Source organism: Fomitopsis serialis (genome assembly GCF_022376445.1).
Source record: "Fomitopsis serialis strain Sig1Antser10 chromosome Unknown B0H18scaffold_112, whole genome shotgun sequence".
Taxonomy (NCBI): domain Eukaryota; kingdom Fungi; phylum Basidiomycota; class Agaricomycetes; order Polyporales; family Fomitopsidaceae; genus Fomitopsis; species Fomitopsis serialis.
Window position 1 is genome coordinate 24,227 of NW_025955072.1, and position 18,176 is coordinate 42,402.

Genomic DNA, 18,176 nt, shown 5'->3' on the forward strand with positions numbered 1-18,176 from the left:
GCCGCCATCGCGCGCGCTCATTGGCTCCCCGCACGCACCTCCGCGGCGACGAACAGCGCCAACACAGCTCCAGCACAGGGCATCACTCGCTCGCGCGCGGGGAAACACGCCTCGCGTCTCGTTTTCGCGTCTCTGTTATAGCTACATACGTGACATACACAACACAGCACACGACACACGAAGCCCGGCTGCAAGTTGAGTCGCAGACATCGGGGGGCTTCGTCCAAGCAGGGGCGTATACAAGGGGCGTGAGGACAGCCAGCGACATAGCGCCGGCCGTCCCGGTGGTGTGAACGATGGACAGCAGTTGGATGATGCGGGGTGGGGGAGATGGGCGCAGGTTGAAGTGCAATATCGGGGGTGGTGTTGTACAAGTAGCAGAAAAGGCGAGAGAAGACAGTAACCCAAATATCCCAGCATAGATGAGCATGCCGATGCCGATGTCGACTCAAACAATATCCCAGAGCTCCTCCAGCGCACAGCAGAACTAGCCCCGCGTCAGTGCGCCATCCAAGAGCACTACCAGACCGACCACCCACCTTGCCACACGCGACCGACGCGCTCAGCGGAAAGTCGCTGATGCTGATCTTTTCATCCACGACCGCGTCCGCAAAGTCGTCCCTCCCCCTCGCCATCGCCCCCACGAACACCGCAACGTTATGGGTCTCAGGCAGCGTCGGCAGGTACCGCGACAGCCGCACCGTCGGCGCGTCTCCCGACAAAGCTAACGTCGCACGCCGTCCGTCAGCGCCCAATTCCCCACACGCGCGGAGCCGAAGGGCATATGCACTCACTCAGCTTCATCGTGTTCGCGGGCAGGTGATCCGTGACCGGGTTCTGTGCTCGGGATTAGTACGCGGCCTGGGGCCGGCGGGAGCGCGGACGCACCTTGATGACCTTGAGAAGCTTCTCGGGGCCGTTCACACCGCGGATCGAGAGCTTGTGCAGCAATTGGACTGGGGCGGACACAACGTCAGCGGCGTGAGATCTGGCGCGGCGAGCGGGGGAAGGACGCACCCATCAGGCCGCTGAACCGCTTGAACGTCCGTGGGATGCGCACATGGGGGTTCACCTCGATGAGGACGCCCTTGGCGGTGTGGATGTAGACTTGGAGCAGGCCCGCCTTGTTGAGAGGCGAGTCGAGCAGCGTGAGGAGACACTGTGGACGGATTGATAAGCTCACCGACGACAAGAAAGGTGGCCGGATTGCAGAAGTGTGTCAGTGTAAGTGTCCCTTACGGCCTCCTATCCAGTTGCGTGGTGCAGTCCACTTTGAAAAAATCGATAGGAGGTACAAGGAGACATCGCCGCATATCGCGCAGCCCACAACACTCAAATTCCACAGCACAACACACCTGATGGGTGATATCCGGCCTCGCATCCGCGATGTCCCTGCCGGTCTTCGCGAGGATGCCCTGGTGGTCGTCGCAGTTGAGGAGGGCATACTTGACCTCGCCCTCCCGGCCGTTCTTCCCGCGGGCGTTGCTGCTGACCCTGTACGCCTCCAAGCACGCCTGCTCGAGGACCACAAAGAGCCGTCGCTGGCCGGCCGCCGCGGTGCCCTTGGGTACGTGCGCCTGGACGGGGAGCATGTGCGGGTTGGCGGTCTGGTACATCGGGTTCTTCGTCTGCTGCGTCTGGGGTGTGTTCGCCATCTTGCTCCTGTTTTTCTGGGGCAGCGGGCGCGTGGGGCGGTCGGCGGCGTGTGCGGACGAGTTTTGGTGGTCGTGGTCGTGGGGAGAGTCGGACGCGGACTCGGAGGCGTCGTCCGAGTCCGCGTCGTGGTCGCGGTCAATTTGCATGTCCTCTTTCTCGTCGTCGGGCTCGGCGTCGGGGACCTGGCGGCGGCGCTGGCGGGGGCGCTCTGTGGGGGGCGTGGACTTTGGGCGGGGCGGGGGCGCAGAGACGGCGGGGGACTTGATGATCTCGACGGCGTTGGCGCCAGAGTAGCGGCGGCGGCGGGGGGCGAGGGGCTGGGCGGCGGCGATGGACATGGCGGGGAGGGAGTCGCAGTCGTGGCGAAGAGAGAAAAGAGTGGGATGTTAAGTTAATATGAGGGCACTGATCGGCTGCAGGGCTGCTGGGACGAGGGAAGAGACGGGCGATCGTACGTGCCACCGCAGTCATATGCAGTCGTCCAGCGCTTGAGAACACTCCCGCCCGGTCTCCAGCCTGTCTCACACACGCCCTCGCTTCGTTCTCACATCGCCTTGCATTGCTTCCAGCTAGCTTGTATTTTACATAACACACCGTGCTCTCTCTCCTCAAACCCTGCCCAGCCATATCGTCTCTGGACCTCTGAGTAGATGCGCTTACTCGCAATACCTGACAGTCGGGGCCGAGCCGTCGGCGTCAGCTGCTGCTGCCGGGCTTACAACCACAGCGCACCTACCTTCTCTCGCCAAAGTCGCCCAGCCCGGGCACGATGTATGCCTTTTCGTTCAATCCCTGATCGATCCAGCCCGTAATCTGCATGCGCCGCGCACCGAAGATGTCAACTCGCGCACGCGAACGCGGACGCAGCGGCCACACTCACCACCCGCAGCGCCGGGAACTTCGTGCAGAACGTCTTGAGGCCCTCGGGCGACGAGATCTGTCGTGCGTGAGTGTCGACGTGTGTCTCAGCGCCACCCCCGCACGCAATGCTCGCAGACACCCACCAGGTTGATGAAGATGATGCGGTCCTCCGGCACGCCGTCCTCCATGAGCACCTCCACCGCTTTGATTGCCGACCCGCCCGTAGCTACGGTCGCCCATGAGTTCACGCCTGCGAACGCAGCAGCACAGCGAATCGCGCACCGAGCATGGGGTCGAGCAGCAGCACATACCGATGCGCGATATCCGGCGGGAGCTGTTCATGGCGTCATTGAGCGACCGAGTGTACGATATGCGGGCGCGCACGCACCTTGGAATAGAACAGCTTGGGCTGCGCCGTCTCCTCGTCCTATGCACGGCCACAGAGCCTCAGCACGTAGCGCACGCGATGTACGAACGGATAGTCACCCTCTGGATGAGAATCTTGCCGATGCGCACGCTCCTGCAGACCTCCCGCAGGCCCGCCTCCATCGCCTGCTCGCCGCAGGTCAGCGTCCCGCGGCCCGCGCACGCACACTGAGAGGGCCGACGTACCTCGCCCGCGCGCAGGATCGACACGCCGCATATGTGCCCCTCGAAGCCTACGCCCTCATACGTCGCGCCCTGTGCATCGCGCGCATCCAAGCGTCACTCGTCAACGATCCGGCTGCGCGCGGGACGACTCACGGTGGGGGTCTCGACGGTCTTGGGCACGACCGGGAGGTGGTTGAGGCCCTCCTCGACGAGGAGGCGGATGATGCGGTCGGAGTAGAAGAGGAAGTCGCCGCGGCTGGTGGTCTTGTCGCGGATGATGGTGTAGAGGGCCTCGAGCTGGGCGGTGTGGGGGAGGGTGAAGACGGACGGCGGGAGGGACGCGGGCGTGTTCTGCGACGTCGGGACTTGCTGGAGGACCATCGTCGGCCGGTGGTGGGGGTATTGGAGGCACGCGAGCAGGAGGCGGGAGGGAGGATATATGGGGCGCCAAGGGCGGGCAGGGCGAGCGGATCCTCATCGCACCCAGATCATCGGCACATGGATCAAACATGGATCCCCTCTCCCCTGCCGCCCCTCCCTCCACCTCCCATCCCACCACGCCCAGCCTCGCATCGCACGTACTTACGCTCGTCAAGCCTCCGCGCAGAAGAGGGCGTCCATCTGCCGCACGCTTCCAGCACGCCCCGAGGGTCGCACGCGCGATCATATGGCGTAAGGAGGCTGCACGCGCCGTACGTGTACGTGCATAATGTGTGCCGCCTTCGTGACAAGGCTGTCGACTGCAAAGTCCTGCTGTATCACATCTTGTGAACGCCTTCCTTGACCCCTCTGCTTCGTATCGTCGCTTCCAGTCTCTGGGCGTCACGCGTTGGATGCCGTCAACGCTGCAAACGTGCGCATGACCGCGTATTCGCGTGCAGGGGGAGATATCTGAGGGGCCACGAGCGCCGGCAGATCGCCTTGGTGCACCTACCTTTACATATGCGGGCGCACGAGCCGTACAACATTGGAGGATCGACGAGACACAATCTGCTTATAGCAACTGGCAGTCGGATAGCCCGCCGACGCTCAACCAATCTGTGACTGCATCATACCTGCGTGCGTACGCGGTGGGAGTGCCGAACGTAGTAGGGGTGCTACCGTTTCCTGGTATCGTATGTGAGCAGTATCGCTCGCTCTCAGATTGGAATATTCAACACCGGCGCGCCCGCCTCAGTCTGCTGGACACCCAGGCTACGTGCCATGATAGCCGTCGACAAGAAATGGCTCAGCGGTACATGCACAAGAGTACGGCACCCCAGACGGAGTCAAATGCCTCGGTGAGTGTCCTCGCCTCCATTCCCACCCACTGGAGACGAGCTCCTGGGCGATGTCACGTTTGATGACGCTCTGCGAACGGCAGCGCATCTACGCAATCGACACAGCCACCGGGCGCCCCAATCCGAGCAGGCAGAGAATCGCCAGAAGCTGCTCGAGGTCGTACACGAACGCGGGATCCTTCAGCGCGAGAGCGGCTCGAGCGACAAGGAGAGTACGGGGCGCGGGCGCAGGGAGGTGTCCCGTGGGCAGGCCAGATGGCACGACCCCGTCGCACCAGCCACCGCGCGCGCCCCTCACTGACCTGTCTCCGCTTACAGGAAGACACCGACATCTTGACGGATTCCGATGGACACAGAGACGTACGACGCCGCTTCGTAGCCTCCGCGGACAGTTCTGTCACCTGGGCGGCGGCTCCAGCAGCCGCAGGCCCACAGCGGAAGCATATACTCCTTTCTCTACTGCGAGGCACATGCGGTATCGATCAGAGACTTGTGTGTGCGTGACAACGCCGGGGACCATTCTTGAGCTTGAGGAAAGTTACAGATTCTTCAGGATGCATTGCCAGGGTCACGTCACGTCCGGACCATTGTGGATTGTGGACGGAGCAAGCTGACGGTGTCACTCACGCGAGAGTCATCCGCCAACGATGAGATCATGCAAGACATACACTCCGGCTGTTGCAATGACACGATCGTAAACAAGCTCCATTCGGATACCCAGTGTGCACTCGCCTCGGAACGTGAACCACGGATGTCGTATAACCTCTCGCATCGGCAGTCTTTCCTCGGGCTGATACCTCAACATCTTCACGAGCAGATCGCCCAACAGACCGATCTCTTCCTCTTCCAGCGGCAGCCCATGCCTCTCAATCATAGGGCCCTCATCGACGGAGGGCGGCTCGTCCAACCTGCCGACGCGACGCAACCACCAGGGAGCTGCTGAGCCTGGGTGCTCCTCAGTTCTCCATCTTCCTCAAACCACAGAGCACGCTCGCGAAAGGCCCCCCACCACGGATCGGGCAACTTTCCGAGCACCTCAACAGTCTGTCTGAGGATACCCGCGTCGCTCCCGAAGAACGGCTCGAAAAGCGGGAACCCCGCGCGGGTCTCGAAGATCGCGCATCCCAAGTTCCACACGTCCGCCTCGGGGCCTACACGTCCTTCAAAGCGCATCTCCGGTGGTAGGTAGTGTATTGCTGTGCCAGGTTGGTGATTTGTTGGTGGAGAGGCGATGGCGTAGGACTGGCCGAAGTCAATGAGGACAACGTTTTCCTGAAGAAAGGACGCGTCGGTGATGGCGGAGTTCTGGATGGGTGCGACGAGCTCTGGAGGTGTATGAGGGCCGCGCGGCTCGCCGCCCCGCGTTCTGACCTCCTCCGTCTCGGGCACCCCGAGGTGTGCGTAGACTTGTGAGTCCGACCAGCGAAGGACGTGTTCCTTCACACGAAAGAGGATGTTCAACGTCGTGAGATCTGAGTGGAATATAGGTTATTGACCGCGAATAACGTAACGAAGGAAAGCTCACCACCGTGGACGAATCCTGCGCTGTGCATGCGATGGACAGTCGCCGCCGTCTGCCTAGCCACACTTCTGGCCAAATCTCCACGGAGTCGACGGCTCCCGATGACACGCCCCGGAGAATCTGACATGGCGAGGACGCTCGGGCGAGCAAACGGAGAGACGAGGAACCGATGAGTGCCGTTCGGGCCGTGCACGACGCAATCGTCGATTACAGTCTGGATACCGTCAGAGAGGGATGGCGTGGCCCGCAGAGTTGTGGGGACGACTATCTCTGGAATCTCGCGCGGGTCTCTGGACGAAGCGGCGGCGCGCATGGCTTTGAGAGTGACGAGCACGCCCGGGCTGTCTTGTTGATCGCGAGCGAGCCAGATGGTGGACGAACCGCCGGAGCCGAGTTTGTGGATGACTTTGTAGCGTCCTTGGGAGAATGTGTCGCCAATGAGTATTGGGTAGAAGCCACCGGGGCGATAATGCTCGACATCTTCGATACCGTCCAGTCGAGAAGGGACATATCGCAGGCCGTTCGTCATGGATGCGCAACGACGTGCCGCCGTGTCAGTGCCAACTAGTGAAGAGGCAGCGAACCAGCTTCGAGTATTTCGAGCTACCAGACTGACAACTTAATGAAGTTAGGGCGGGGGATTTCAACTAGTACTGTAGTACCAGTACTTCCAGTATGCAAGTACTATAGCCGTGTAGAACCAACTTGCCGGTGGGGAGGAGAAACCCCTGTTGAACGCCGCGACCTCGATCGTGTAGCGCTAGACGGTCACGGTGGCGGCGCGCGGCATACATCGCACCGATCGCTCTTCGGAGTCTACAATGATGTCCAGACGTCCCCACAGGGTCAATACGAGTACGCTGAGAATCCGAGTTGTAGTCTGGGAATTAAATCTACGATCACTTCACTTGTCTAATAAATCGACTTGCTGTACCTAGCGTGGTCTGATGCGGCAGTGTTTAGGTACTCGAACTGAGTGCACAGTGGGCCTCGGCACGCACTCTAGCACTGAAGAACACACTCTTGCTCATTCTTCCGGAGGGGACGTACACACATCGCCGGACAACAGCTCCATCGGTTCGCAAATCGCGCAGTCTTGTCGTACATACGCATAATTGAGCCTCCCGCAAACCTCGACCGCCGACACTGCTCACTCAGCGACCCCGACAGCACAGAGATCCTGACGACATTCGGACAGAACGACACTCACCTCTGGAGTATCGTGGTTCGGCGTCGACAAGTCACCGAGGTGCTTAGGTCAGCCTCATGCGGATGATAGGATGGTAGCATGTGAGATGCATGCCAGTGGTAGTCATGATGATCGCTCATGAGCATGAGCGCTTGAGCAGCGGGTGGGGTGCTGCGACGGTGAATGCGCTTGAACGAACACGCCGCACCTATACACAGGCGATCGCCACCGCATGGTAACTTCACGTTGTTGAACCTGCAGATTGTCCGGGCCGGCGGCTCGGACGGGCAGACCCACGGACGGCATGAACGGTCAAGAAGCCATTGCGATCGCCAACGCACGATTGTTACCATACAATTACAGCACAACGGACTCGGACACAGAGCCGCACCACCAACGCACACCACATACAGGCCGCGAGCTGGACTCGCGTCTGCGTCAAGCCTCGCTGGCTCGACTCTCGCATCGAGAGTGTAGCAGGATGTGTCCCTGTTGATCCGGAATCACTTCCGAAGGGGGTGTATGCCCCCAGGCGCACCATGCACCTGCGAGTCGTCTCGACTCGTCCACCGAGCCCGAATCGGGCCGGGCTCCCACAGCGGGAGCAGCGCGGGACAACGGTCCCGCGCGAAGCAATAGCTTCAAGTTCGTTCCGAACGCGAATCCTGGTTCACCTCAGCGCCGCGTCAGTCGTCCGCGGGCCCGTCGACCTCGGGTTGGGCCGCGCGCAGCGGCGTGTAGAGCGGGTGCTGGTCGCCGAGGCCGTACGTGAGCGTCATGTGCGCGAAGATGGAGGGCGCGTCCTCGGGGCTGAGCTCGAGCTGCGGGGACCTGAGTGAGACGAGGATCGGGAGAAGACGGGGCGGCGTACCAGGGAGATGACGTCGTCGAGGAGGTGCGCCTGGCCGACGGTCATCCCGAGCAGGCCTTGGTACTCGACGTGCACGATGTGCACGTGGAACTGATCTGCGGGGCGGCGTCAGCGGGGCACAACGGGCAGCGCGGGGCACGCACAGTAGCTCGGCTGGTAGTGCACGAACATCCGGAGGGCGCCACGCTCGAGGCCCCACCGCTCGGCGACGACCCTGCGCGCCTCGCGGCGGATGCTGCGGAGCATGGGGAGGTGCGCGCGGGCGAGGTCGCGCAGGCTGCGGAGCGCGGGCGACGCGGCGATGGCGACGAGGTAGAGCGCGCCGAGCGTGACGAGGTCCCACTTCATGTCGGGGAGGAGGACGTACGCGGCGTCGCGGTGGAGGACCTTGTCGGCCTCGGAGCGGCCGTCGAGGATGTCCTGGACCCTGGGTGGAGGTCAGTGTGTACGTGAGGGATAGAAGGGAGGACGCGCCATTTGGTGCGGGAGGCAGGGAAGGCGTCGATGTAGGGCTTGACGATCCGCTCGTAGAGGGCGGGTGTCTCGTGGACGATGAGGTACTTCTGAGCAGTGTACTACGCGCAGCGTGTCGGTCGGCGTAGTAGGGCACAAGCGAATGCACGGACCTTGCGGATGTGGACGTCGGTCGCGGGACAGATGATGTTGATCTTGACGTCCGGGCGGGCAGCAGAGGGCGCGAGCCATCCTAGCAGCCAGGTATACTGCGCGAAGGCCCGGGGTGAGCTCGCGATGCAGGTCGTGAGTGTCGAGCAGACGCACTATGTCGTTGCTCTCGATCAGGCGGACGTCGGCGACGGCGCTCTCAAGGAGCGTGGTCGGCTCGTCGACAGGCAGAGCGGCTCGCTCAATGCGCACGATGGCAGTGTTGGATCCATCCTCAGCTGGAAACGAGCCGAGGAGGACGATGGTCTGGGTTGCAGCATCTACGGAAGGGATAGTGCTCAGTATGTACTATGGCTTTTGCGATCGATGTCGACAGCGACGGACCATGGCTGAGAACGCGGTCGAACGCGAACAGCCGGAGGGCCGCGATGTCACCGAGTGCGGAGGCCATGGAGTCTTTGGGGAGAAGTTTGGGAGAAGGAGAAGTATGTATTGAGGATGGGCTGAGCTTGGGCTGAGCAGGGTGGAATACTCGCACTCAGAGCGCTCGATGTGGCGTGGGCGACCGAGTGGACAGACCATAATAAGTAATAGCTGGCAGCAGTGGCAGATCATATGAACATTCTCAATCTCAGGCTAGTACATGTAGTACATTGCAGCCGAATCTGTCCGTTCAAGAACTCTACACGATGTGAGTACATAGCCCTATATGCCCACGATGCCTCTGAATGCCTCGTAACAACGCAGAACCGCCTGTCTGTTATCCAGGGGCTTCATGCCTTCATTGTAACGGCCGGCAGGACTAGGGAGCTCTGGGACATGCACAGAAACTATGGTGGGTTTCGACGGGTATGCGCCGTAGTGCACGTCGCACACAAGACCCGCGGTGACCGGGATCTTGTAAAAGGTAGGCGTCGTACCGAATAGGGCGATGCCCACCATGACCTACTTGGCGAGTGAGCGATGGAGTGCATCCAAATGATCGTGGTCATGCCTTTGACTCGATAGTCGCCTGGCCTGTTCTTTGCCGCAGAGAATTGTTGTGGTCAAACGCGGCGATCGCCTTCGCGACCAGCTGAGGACCAGGATCGCGCGGGTGGTCTGGCTGAGAGCGCTCGTCTTCCTGCACGAGGAGTAGGATATCGTTCTGCAGCCGATCGACGAGGCAGACATCTGTTGTTGCGTGCTTCCATTGGCCGCAGATGTAGAAAGGGATCTCCTTCCGAGTGCGCGCGACTCTGTGGCGTTTCACGTAGCCAAGGGCTTTGAGCAGCTCGACGGCGAAATCATCGACGGCGGAGTCCTCGGCTGACATATCATGGCCAGATCGAGCAGATTGATGAGCTCGGCGTTGGAGTCGGACGACATGTCTTGGGCGTCCTGGGTAGTCAGGATCTCCTGGTCGACCGTGGGCGGGGGCATGGCGTCGTCTCCGAAGAAGGTCGCGGCGGGTTCCAGGCGTATTTTGATATTATAGGCAACCAGGTCGTTGCCGGTCCAGTCACTGCCGGACTTTGGGGAGCGGATGAGGTTCGCCATGAAGGATGTACGCAAGTTAACGCTCAAGTGAACCCCTGAATTGGGTCGGCTTCCAGCATTCGGACAAAAATAGTCAATAAAAACTTGGCCTCAGGCTGTCCGAAGAGTTGCATGATTCACAGTCGGACTTGTCGTTAAGGATGTACCGACGGATCCGTCATGCATACAGGACTGTGCTCTCTCTCGGGCCCCGGGGTGGTCGTCGCGTCGAAGCTGTGTACGAGAGCATCTGGGCTAAGTACCAGGGGCATGCTCAGGCTAATGTGCGTGGACTGGGGATTGCCGGTGAGATGTGATCGGCGTGAAGTGCGATCGACTCGGAGCTGTCGCAGAGATCGGATCGGGAACCGTGCACTATTCAGGTTGTGTTGTAGTTCGCGCTCCATCAGGCTGAGCTTGTCGCAGTCGCACGTCGCTGTTCGTACACCTTACGCCTCGCAGACTTGCAGACCTCTTGGCAGATATCGGAAGGCAAACTGATGTGTGTGAAGATCTGTGAAGATGCTCTGTCGCGCTCGCCCGGAAGGAACGGATGCCAGTGGTCGCTGCCAGATGCGAGGAGGCTATCCGCTGACGTCGCTTCCCTGCCTGCTCAGCGCTCAGACGGACGACTGCCCATTCGAGCCTCTCCTCCACGGACGGGCTGCCCAGAGTGTCTGCTGGCTGCAAGCTGGCTGTGCCAATCTGCTGTGCGCGCGGCGGTACGTTGCCCTGTCCGCCACCCACTCCTACTGCCAGCCGCCTCCGAGCTGAGCACTCATATTGACAAGGTGTAGTCTGAAACATCTCCGTGCATTCAACACTGACTGCGAATTGTATCGCCTGTCAGCGGACCCTTCTGGCTCCGCGCCTCCATCCGGATACACGGGGAAGCCGGCGCGGCGACACACATAAAACCGCTCGCCCGCCCTGTGTCCCTCAGCTGCGTGCACCATGGCATCCTCCCCCCAGACCACGCCCGCTCCTACCCGCACTGCGTCCGAGTCGTCCTGGGCCGCGTCCAGAGGGCCCGTCCCACCCCACGCCCACGCCCACGGCCGCTGCCCCGTCACCGGCGCCGAGTCGCACGACTACTGCCCGCCCCAGGCCGACGACTCCCGCTCGCCCTGCCCCGCCCTCAACACGCTCGCAAACCACGGCTACCTCCCGCGCGACGGCAAGTGCATCACGCCCGCCGTCCTCGTGCACGCCCTCCGCGCAGGCTACCACCTCTCCCTGCCCCTCGCCTGGTTCCTCACCCACGGCGGCTTCTACCTGCTCGGCCAGCGCCGCAAGCGCATCTGCCTCCGCGACCTCAGCCGCCACAACTGCATCGAGCACAACGCGTCCCTCGTCCACCCCGACGTCGCCTACCGCGACGAGTACGCCCCCGTCGATGTCCACCTCCACATGCTCGAGGACCTCCTCCGCTACTCCACCGACGGCAAACTGATGACGCCCGACGACGTCGCCCGCGTCCGCGTCGTCCGCGAGGCCGAGTACGCCATCCCCATGGACAAAGTCCACGCGGAGATCGCCCGCGGCGAGATGGCCATCGTCCTGCAGCTCTTCAACAACCCCGACAACCTCTCCCCGCCCCTGCCCTCTGCGCCGCGCCCCCCGCTCCTCGCCCGCATCCGCCGCCTCTTCGCCCCCCAGCCCCCCGCACCGCCGCCGCCCGCCGCGCTCCCCGGCGTGCCGAACCACATGCTGCGCGTCTGGATGCACGAGGAGCGCCTCCCCGACGGCTGGACGCCGTACCACCGCGTCGGGCTCCTGCACACGATCCGCATGGCGACGCGCCTCCGCCGCTCCATGCGCGCGCTCCAGACGGAGCAGCGCAGGGCCGGGCGCACGCGGACCAAGACGATCGACGGCGCGGTCGCGGCGCTCGTCCCCGCGCTCACGATCGCCACGCCGGACGCGGAGACGCGCGTGGTCGTCGAGACGGGCGACGTCGGCGGGGACCCGTTGACCGATGACCGTGCGCCTGTGGTCGACTCGCCGACGGCGCTGGACACGCCGAGGAGCACCATGACGCGGAACAGCACCCTCGCGTCGTCCGACGGCCTGCGCACGCCCCTCGACGTGCCCCTCCCCGCCCCTGCTCTCGGCGGCGGCGTCAAGGAGACCGTGCGGGAGGAGGAGGGCATCTTCGACAGGATCAGGGAGCGCGTGCGTGCGGTCGAGGTTGCTGAGTGAGCGGCGTCACGGCCAAGGTCGAGGTCTGTGGGTTGCTTGATTATGTGTATGTACGATACTCTATACACATCGTGCGTAATTCGCGATCCCATGAAGCTGTTGTCCGCCGATGTGCGGTTTGTACGTGGCTGTTTTTCTGCAGGGGTCGAGTACGTGCTGCGCGTGGTTAGACAGACGGTAGCGCGCCGTTCTTGTACTCGTGGACTGGCTGAGACTCACTCAGCGCAGTCTCCGACACCGCCATCGCGGACTCGACGAGGAGATTATTGGCTTTATGAAGAAAAGATCCCCCACCCCTTCTTTGCACAAGCAAAAGTGAGCCAGAGATTTTGCTAGGCTCAAGGAAGGCGACGAAACCCACGTGTAGAATTGCAGCCAAGCGCACGGAATGCATTAATTCAATGAAGCAAGATAAAAAGAACGAGTACGAAAGCAATCGCAGCACGCCGAGAAAGCACTACAGAACGAACACCGATCAAGCACCCCCGTCAACTTGAAGCTGCCCGATCATCCTCGCTGCCTTCAGCGAGCGCGGCCGGATATCACACGCGAACGGGCGAACATGGCTGCAAGGCACATCAGCACCATCCCGCCACCACAGTGCGCTAGACGCACCTGATCATCCCCGAGGCGAACGCCGGCACGGGCGTGACTTCCCTCCCCGCCGCATCGCGCGCCTTGCGGATGTCGAACGCGGCGAGGACGTTCGCGGCCGCGAGCCACACGCTTCCGTCGGCGAACTCCTTGCCCGGGCAGATCCTGTCCGGGGCGTCGAAGGCACGGTGCCGGTGAGCCTCCGAGGATGGTACTCAGAGAGATGCGGGCTTACCTGCGGCCGAAGCCAAAGGCCATGTTCCGCGGGTCGGCGGCGGCGGCGGTCGCGGCGTCCATCTCGAGGAAGCGTTCTGGGCGGAAGGTCTCCGGGTCGAGATAGATGTCGGCGTTGCGCGTCATGCCCCTGCCAGTAGCGACGCGACACGGTGCGGCACGGTCAGAACTGGTGGACTGGGAAGCGAAGAGAAGACGGAAAGACGCACCAGACGTTGGGGATCATCATCGACCCTTCGGGGATCGTGTAGCAGCGGTAGCTGTCGTCCTCCGTGAGGCGGTGAGGAAGTCCTGTGGAAATTGACCTTGAGTACTAGTATGCTCAAGATGCCAAGAGTATGTATCACGTACCGAGAGGCACAGGTGGGATCCACCTGCCAGTGCCATGATGAAATGAACGCAGCCGGTCAGAAAATTCGGCGGCGTTTCCAAGATACTAGCTAGCACTACGCACCGGTACACCTCCTTGAAGAGGGCCTCGACGTATGGCAGAGAAGCACGATCTCCGAAGTCGGGCAACCGCGCGTCACCAATGACGCGGTCGATCTCTTCCTGGGCTTTCTTGCACGCGTCGGGGTGGAGGACCATCGCGAGCACGAACGCGTTCAACACGGTGGCCGTCTACGAGAGATCAGCTTAGATGTTATAGATGCTATGGACACGCGTCACGCGCATACCGTATCCGTGCCCGCTGCGCACGAACATTGGAATCAGCAGCACTCGCAATACTTACACCCGGGCACTCACCGCCGTAGACGAGGTTAGCGGCGGCCTTGATCTCTTCAAGCTCTTCCTCCGACGTCTCACCCTCCTCTTCCAGCAGCGACCACAAGAAGCATGGCCGTGCCGTACCTGCGGCCTTGAGACAGCACATGTGAGGGATGGCTGGCGTAGGAGACAGGGTGAAATTGCTTACGATGGCAGCCTGCACACGCGCAAACGGGACGTCGCTCGTCCTCCGCACCATCTGGCGCACCTCGGCCGCGCGCATCTTCCAGCGCCCTCCAGGCAGCCACGCGGGGATCCATTGCACTGTGCGCGAAGCACCAGTGAGCGGTAGTTATCGCATATGGTAGTTGGAGCACGTACGGATCGGCACAAAGTCGATGAGCGTGGCGGCTGGACTTCCAGCCTCCGTCGCGGCGCCTACAGCTTTCTCAGCCAGCACGACGATCTCGTCGTCGAGCGACGTGACTTCGTGGCCGTACGCAACCTCCATCATCAACGCGCCAACGTACCTATGGGCAGCGCCCCGTCAGCGGCCTCGTTAAGCCCGGCGCGGTAGATGCGGACGCGGTAGCTAAGGTCAACTACTCACCGCTTGATGAGCGCCAGGAACGCATCCGGCGACTCTAGCAGACCGACGAGGAGCCTGTGCGTCTCGCGTTGTTGGATGGGGACGTAGCTTTCCAGCTTCTTGTCGACGAATGCGGCGGCGAACCACCTGCGGTGGCGCCTCCACTGTTCGCCGTAGGGCATGATGCTCATGGCCAGATCAAAGCCCATCCTATGCACGTGCCCAGAGTTAGTTCGATAGCGGCACAGTGTGCGGACGACATGTACACCCACATTGCGGTCAGAATGAAGCGAGGGCGGTCGGAATACTTGCTGCTCCTCTTCTCGAGCAGGTCTGAGGCGGCGTCCAGAGAGTTGAGAACCACGGTCGGGCGGCTGAATAACTGGAGGAAGATGACATCGCCTGAAGAAGTGGTTTAGTGGACACCGCACCGATGATAGTGTTCACTAGTAACGTACCAAACGTTTTGGCGAGTTCGACAAACTTCTTGTGTTGGTACTCCAAGGGAAGGTGGTGAACACTACCCACAAAAGGTAGACGCGAAGGCCCCGGTGGAAGTCGTACACGATGTCGACTCAGGCGAGCCCATGCGATGTAGGTGATCACGGAAACTGTTAAAGCGAGGAGTAGAACAGTAGACATTGTGCACTGACACCGTGACGATGCTCGTGGTCAAGTGTGAAAGGACCACTTATAAGTAACTGGACCCGCAGGCCGCTAATTGTGCAACGGCGATTATGTACGTAGTCTCCATCACAAATGTCAAAATAGTGTTAGCATCCGCTGTTTCATCATGGCTTCTGAGCGCCGGACTGACAGAAGAAGTAGCGGTGAGAAGGAGCTACTCATGTAGCAAGCATGTACATACGTCGGCCAACCACAGCTAATCCGACAGAGATTACACATCGGAGGAGGACCTGCGATTCGATGGGGCCGATTTGAACATCGCGTGGACCACACACGCACGCGTACAAGTCCCAAGCCCGCGCTCAGGAAGTGGGTGAGCCAACGCCTTGAGCAGCGCCGGGGTGTAGTATACACCGAACTTGCACCGAACACCCAGCAACACACGCGTATTCTGCGGGTGTTGGGTTCCTGTCTCGGTAAGTACAACCTGGACCGGCTAGCACAACTCCGACTTTAGGCGTCGTCGATTCGTGTTGTGTTCACTGTTCTATGTCAGTGATTGTATAGCTCTCGAGGAATTCGGAATCAAGACTACCCAGAAGCAACCAACTTGGTGTTTGTGGGTCCCGGCCGTAGCGAACAAGCAGCACGCACGGTCTATTAGGATTAGCCCGCCTTGTATGTGTACAACTTTTAGTGATAATGCCGTCAATTGCAAAGGGCAGCAACACGCCCCACCGTCCTCTTTTCATGCTCATACTGCTTCGCGTCTCCGAGGCGTCGCCCGAAGAATGTCGTCGACGCTACGATCGTGTGTTAGCACTCACCCGAGGATCCTGTGCGGAGATTCAGACTCACCGGAGAATCATCTCGGCAGCCTCGCTCGCGCTGAGCACGACCTGCCTCTTCAGCTTGTAGCTCTCTGTGACGCCCAGCTCCTTCATCGACCCAACCCTGCCCTCGTTCATGTCTGCCCCAATATTAGTCTCTTCACATCACAGCCAGTAACTGCATACGTACCGAGGCCGGCATCCGTCCGCCCTTCATAGTGCGCCGCCCTGAGCTTAGTCACAAGGTCACTCGAGTCGTACCCCCCATTGTCGGCTAGGATGGTCGGGATCTGCCTGAGCGCGCGGGCGAACGCCTCCGCCGCGAGCGCCTTCTTGCCGGTGACGGTACGCGCGGCACCATCGATCGCCACGCTCATGAGCATCTCCGCGCACCCGCCGCCGAGCACGGTCCGTGTCTCCTTGACGGTTTGCGAGAGCACTGAGAGCGCGTCATGAAGGGAGCGCTCCGCTTCGTCGACCATCTGCGATGTCGAACCACGGAGAACGACCGTACACGCCTCTCCTGCGGCGACGCCAGAGAACTTCGTGAGCTGCACGACTGTCTGTTAAATACCCATGAACATTTGTGTCAAAGCACTTACTTTGTCCTCGCCGATCATAATCTCCTCGATCAACTCGCACCGGCCCAGCTTGACCAAGTCCGGACGGTCAAAGGTGCTCACGATCTCACCGCCCGTGACGAGCGACAGCCGCTCCACCCCTTCAAAGTCTGCATGCTCGATCGTGAGGACGCCCTTCTCCGCGAGAAGCGACTCGGGGTAGTTGTAGATGAGCTGCCGGTTAACGAAGCAGTTGATGCCGTGCCCGGCGATCGCGTCTACCTTCGCCTTCATCTTTTCCTGTGTAACATGCGCATCGAAATGTAAGTGGGGTGCTCGGGATCCGGAGAAGAAGGCGTGGGTGAGAACATACCCGTTCCGCACGCTCGAGCTCAGCGAGCTTTCCGGTGCTATCCACCTTCACACGCGCTCCGAAGATCTTGATCTTGTCCGTGTCCATGGCTGTTTGCGCGTCGCTTTTAGCTATGCGGCGAGGGAAAGGTGGACGTGAATACGCACAGGTGTTGGCAATGAGAATCTTGGCGTTCTCAAGCCGTTTTGGGCAGTTGATGCCGATTGTCTTGTCGAGAATAAACCCTATGCACACGGTATGACGTTTTGTCCATTGCGAGCGGAGACGGTCATACCTTCGTCGAGATACGAGTCAGTCAGCTTCTCGCCAACCTTCTTGATGATTTGTATGTGGTCGAGGTCCGTTGAGCCCTACACAACAGACGCGGTGAGGATTGTCGTTCTGTCTACTGTATGCAACGCGCACCTTCAGGCGGAGGACTGCGTCAACGGCAAGGTTAGCGAAGTAGTCTTTGTCTTGTGAGAGGACTTTTGACGACAGGGTGGTCCGTGCGATGTTGAAAAGATCTTGTCTGAATTGTGCTGGGTCCGCGCTGTGCACCCCTCCATGAGTCTCAGCCCCCAATGTGTGCACGCAAGCACCCATGCTTCCAATACGCACCTGTTGTCAATCGCAGCCTTCTCAAGGGCCTGCAGGGCAGCAGCACTCGCAATCCGGAAGCCCTCTACGATCGTCTGCGGGTGGATCTTCATCGCAATCAACTTCTCCGCCTCCCTCAGTAGCTCAGCCGCGAGCACGCAAACGCTCGTCGTGCCGTCGCCGACCTCATCGTCTTGCACCTTCGAGATGTTCACCAGGATCTTCGCCGCTGCGTTATCGAGCTGGATCGCCTTCAGAATGGTTGCACCGTCGTTCGTTACGTTGATCTCGCCCGTTGACCCCGACTGAAGGATCTTGTTCATGCCCTTGGGACCGAGGGTCGACTTTACAAGATCGCCGAGGGCAAGAGCCCCGACGAAGGACGAGAGGCGGGCATTCTCTGCCTTCTCTTCTGTCGCCTACGTTCTCTCTGTGAGAGCTAGTCCGGAACACAGAGACGGAGATTATACCTCTGCTCCGAAGATGTTCATGGACATTTTGCGTGGGTTGGAAGAGGACTTGGTCGACGCTCAAGAACGCGATCGAGTGCAGGCGTTTGCAGCGACGCGTCTTTGCTAACAGTATTCAATTTAGCAGACAGCATACTTACGCTTGTAAGCTGTATTATTCGATGGCTACAGGCGGACTTCGAAAGTCAGTATGCTACACGTGTAGCCCTAGTCTAGGGGCATCGCGTTGCAGACGCGCCTGTACACGTCGATCGAATGAGAGTGACGGTCAGTGCGCAGCCACCAGCCAACTCACCTC

At 60.8% G+C, this 18,176-nt stretch overlaps 9 protein-coding genes across 9 annotated transcripts; 1 reads left to right on the forward strand and 8 right to left on the reverse strand.

The window, feature by feature from the left end:
- Nucleotides 1-46: 46 nt before the first annotated feature.
- Nucleotides 47-724, reverse strand: B0H18DRAFT_1037173 (uncharacterized protein). The gene has a single exon (XM_048030388.1). It carries the CDS (start codon nucleotides 418-420, stop codon nucleotides 142-144), a length of 279 nt encoding a protein of 92 aa, XP_047887880.1. The 5' UTR covers nucleotides 421-724; the 3' UTR covers nucleotides 47-141.
- Nucleotides 47-2,091, reverse strand: B0H18DRAFT_1037175 (Alpha/beta knot methyltransferase). Its single transcript, XM_048030389.1, has 6 exons — nucleotides 1,356-2,091; nucleotides 1,018-1,159; nucleotides 889-956; nucleotides 795-837; nucleotides 540-724; nucleotides 47-487 (listed from the first exon to the last, which is right to left on the reverse strand). Exons 1-6 carry the CDS (start codon nucleotides 1,992-1,994, stop codon nucleotides 449-451), a joined length of 1,116 nt encoding a protein of 371 aa, XP_047887881.1. The 5' UTR covers nucleotides 1,995-2,091; the 3' UTR covers nucleotides 47-448.
- Nucleotides 2,092-2,312: 221 nt separating this feature from the next.
- B0H18DRAFT_1124008 (uracil phosphoribosyltransferase-domain-containing protein) lies at nucleotides 2,313-3,489 on the reverse strand (the record flags this gene model as incomplete). Its single annotated transcript, XM_048034783.1, has 9 exons — nucleotides 2,313-2,325; nucleotides 2,393-2,469; nucleotides 2,537-2,593; nucleotides 2,661-2,743; nucleotides 2,800-2,851; nucleotides 2,906-2,944; nucleotides 3,004-3,069; nucleotides 3,130-3,198; nucleotides 3,262-3,489. The coding sequence occupies 9 exons, from the start codon at nucleotides 3,487-3,489 to the stop codon at nucleotides 2,313-2,315; spliced, it is 684 nt and encodes a 227-aa protein (XP_047887882.1).
- A 1,669-nt stretch (nucleotides 3,490-5,158) lies between these two features.
- Nucleotides 5,159-6,632, reverse strand: B0H18DRAFT_59231 (kinase-like domain-containing protein). The gene is made up of 2 exons (XM_048038697.1): nucleotides 5,914-6,632; nucleotides 5,159-5,860 (listed from the first exon to the last, which is right to left on the reverse strand). Exons 1-2 carry the CDS (start codon nucleotides 6,437-6,439, stop codon nucleotides 5,259-5,261), a joined length of 1,128 nt encoding a protein of 375 aa, XP_047887883.1. The 5' UTR covers nucleotides 6,440-6,632; the 3' UTR covers nucleotides 5,159-5,258.
- A 772-nt stretch (nucleotides 6,633-7,404) lies between these two features.
- B0H18DRAFT_1037193 (scavenger mRNA decapping enzyme) lies at nucleotides 7,405-9,157 on the reverse strand. The gene is made up of 7 exons (XM_048030390.1): nucleotides 8,979-9,157; nucleotides 8,751-8,914; nucleotides 8,597-8,692; nucleotides 8,445-8,545; nucleotides 8,114-8,397; nucleotides 7,971-8,065; nucleotides 7,405-7,920 (listed from the first exon to the last, which is right to left on the reverse strand). The coding sequence occupies exons 1-7, from the start codon at nucleotides 9,043-9,045 to the stop codon at nucleotides 7,786-7,788; spliced, it is 942 nt and encodes a 313-aa protein (XP_047887884.1). The 5' UTR covers nucleotides 9,046-9,157; the 3' UTR covers nucleotides 7,405-7,785.
- A 60-nt stretch (nucleotides 9,158-9,217) lies between these two features.
- On the reverse strand, nucleotides 9,218-10,133 carry B0H18DRAFT_1096662 (uncharacterized protein; the record flags this gene model as incomplete). Its single annotated transcript, XM_048032461.1, has 3 exons — nucleotides 9,218-9,539; nucleotides 9,667-9,832; nucleotides 9,889-10,133. The coding sequence occupies 3 exons, from the start codon at nucleotides 10,131-10,133 to the stop codon at nucleotides 9,300-9,302; spliced, it is 651 nt and encodes a 216-aa protein (XP_047887885.1). The 3' UTR covers nucleotides 9,218-9,299.
- Nucleotides 10,134-10,853: 720 nt separating this feature from the next.
- B0H18DRAFT_938989 (uncharacterized protein) lies at nucleotides 10,854-12,671 on the forward strand. The gene is made up of 2 exons (XM_048041847.1): nucleotides 10,854-11,669; nucleotides 11,772-12,671. Exons 1-2 carry the CDS (start codon nucleotides 11,067-11,069, stop codon nucleotides 12,312-12,314), a joined length of 1,146 nt encoding a protein of 381 aa, XP_047887886.1. The 5' UTR covers nucleotides 10,854-11,066; the 3' UTR covers nucleotides 12,315-12,671.
- On the reverse strand, nucleotides 12,672-15,170 carry B0H18DRAFT_1037200 (cytochrome P450). Its single transcript, XM_048030391.1, has 13 exons — nucleotides 14,898-15,170; nucleotides 14,712-14,841; nucleotides 14,461-14,649; nucleotides 14,232-14,380; nucleotides 14,059-14,174; nucleotides 13,890-14,001; nucleotides 13,820-13,833; nucleotides 13,597-13,763; nucleotides 13,494-13,516; nucleotides 13,352-13,433; nucleotides 13,144-13,272; nucleotides 12,930-13,073; nucleotides 12,672-12,880 (listed from the first exon to the last, which is right to left on the reverse strand). Exons 1-13 carry the CDS (start codon nucleotides 15,079-15,081, stop codon nucleotides 12,790-12,792), a joined length of 1,530 nt encoding a protein of 509 aa, XP_047887887.1. The 5' UTR covers nucleotides 15,082-15,170; the 3' UTR covers nucleotides 12,672-12,789.
- Nucleotides 15,171-15,820: 650 nt separating this feature from the next.
- Nucleotides 15,821-17,905, reverse strand: B0H18DRAFT_1124014 (chaperonin Cpn60/TCP-1 family; the record flags this gene model as incomplete). Its single annotated transcript, XM_048034784.1, has 10 exons — nucleotides 15,821-15,869; nucleotides 15,925-16,036; nucleotides 16,087-16,447; nucleotides 16,499-16,756; nucleotides 16,830-16,918; nucleotides 16,976-17,053; nucleotides 17,104-17,179; nucleotides 17,235-17,361; nucleotides 17,430-17,827; nucleotides 17,879-17,905. The coding sequence occupies 10 exons, from the start codon at nucleotides 17,903-17,905 to the stop codon at nucleotides 15,821-15,823; spliced, it is 1,575 nt and encodes a 524-aa protein (XP_047887888.1).
- Nucleotides 17,906-18,176: the final 271 nt, after the last annotated feature.

Excerpts from the sequence above, each read along its gene's own strand:
- B0H18DRAFT_1037173 (XM_048030388.1), bottom strand. The coding sequence starts at position 420 with ATGCTGGGATATTTGGGTTACTGTCTTCTCTCGCCTTTTCTGCTACTT.
- B0H18DRAFT_1037175 (XM_048030389.1), bottom strand. The coding sequence starts at position 1,994 with ATGTCCATCGCCGCCGCCCAGCCCCTCGCCCCCCGCCGCCGCCGCTAC. Across the intron at positions 957-1,017 it reads GCGGTTCAGCGGCCTGATGG|TCCAATTGCTGCACAAGCTC; the intron begins GTGCGTCCTTCC and ends TGTCCGCCCCAG. Across the intron at positions 838-888 it reads AGCTTCTCAAGGTCATCAAG|AACCCGGTCACGGATCACCT; the intron begins GTGCGTCCGCGC and ends TCCCGAGCACAG.
- B0H18DRAFT_59231 (XM_048038697.1), bottom strand. The coding sequence starts at position 6,439 with ATGACGAACGGCCTGCGATATGTCCCTTCTCGACTGGACGGTATCGAA. Across the intron at positions 5,861-5,913 it reads CGCAGGATTCGTCCACGGTG|ATCTCACGACGTTGAACATC; the intron begins GTGAGCTTTCCT and ends TATTCCACTCAG.
- B0H18DRAFT_1037193 (XM_048030390.1), bottom strand. The coding sequence starts at position 9,045 with ATGGCCTCCGCACTCGGTGACATCGCGGCCCTCCGGCTGTTCGCGTTC. Across the intron at positions 8,693-8,750 it reads TGATCGAGAGCAACGACATA|TATACCTGGCTGCTAGGATG; the intron begins GTGCGTCTGCTC and ends GCCTTCGCGCAG. Across the intron at positions 7,921-7,970 it reads TCGACGACGTCATCTCCCTG|CTCGAGCTCAGCCCCGAGGA; the intron begins GTACGCCGCCCC and ends AGGTCCCCGCAG.
- B0H18DRAFT_938989 (XM_048041847.1), top strand. The coding sequence starts at position 11,067 with ATGGCATCCTCCCCCCAGACCACGCCCGCTCCTACCCGCACTGCGTCC. Across the intron at positions 11,670-11,771 it reads CCCGCGGCGAGATGGCCATC|CCCCCCGCACCGCCGCCGCC; the intron begins GTCCTGCAGCTC and ends TTCGCCCCCCAG.
- B0H18DRAFT_1037200 (XM_048030391.1), bottom strand. The coding sequence starts at position 15,081 with ATGTCTACTGTTCTACTCCTCGCTTTAACAGTTTCCGTGATCACCTAC. Across the intron at positions 14,842-14,897 it reads CGAACTCGCCAAAACGTTTG|GCGATGTCATCTTCCTCCAG; the intron begins GTACGTTACTAG and ends CCACTTCTTCAG. Across the intron at positions 12,881-12,929 it reads TTCGCCTCGGGGATGATCAG|CCATGTTCGCCCGTTCGCGT; the intron begins GTGCGTCTAGCG and ends TGTGCCTTGCAG.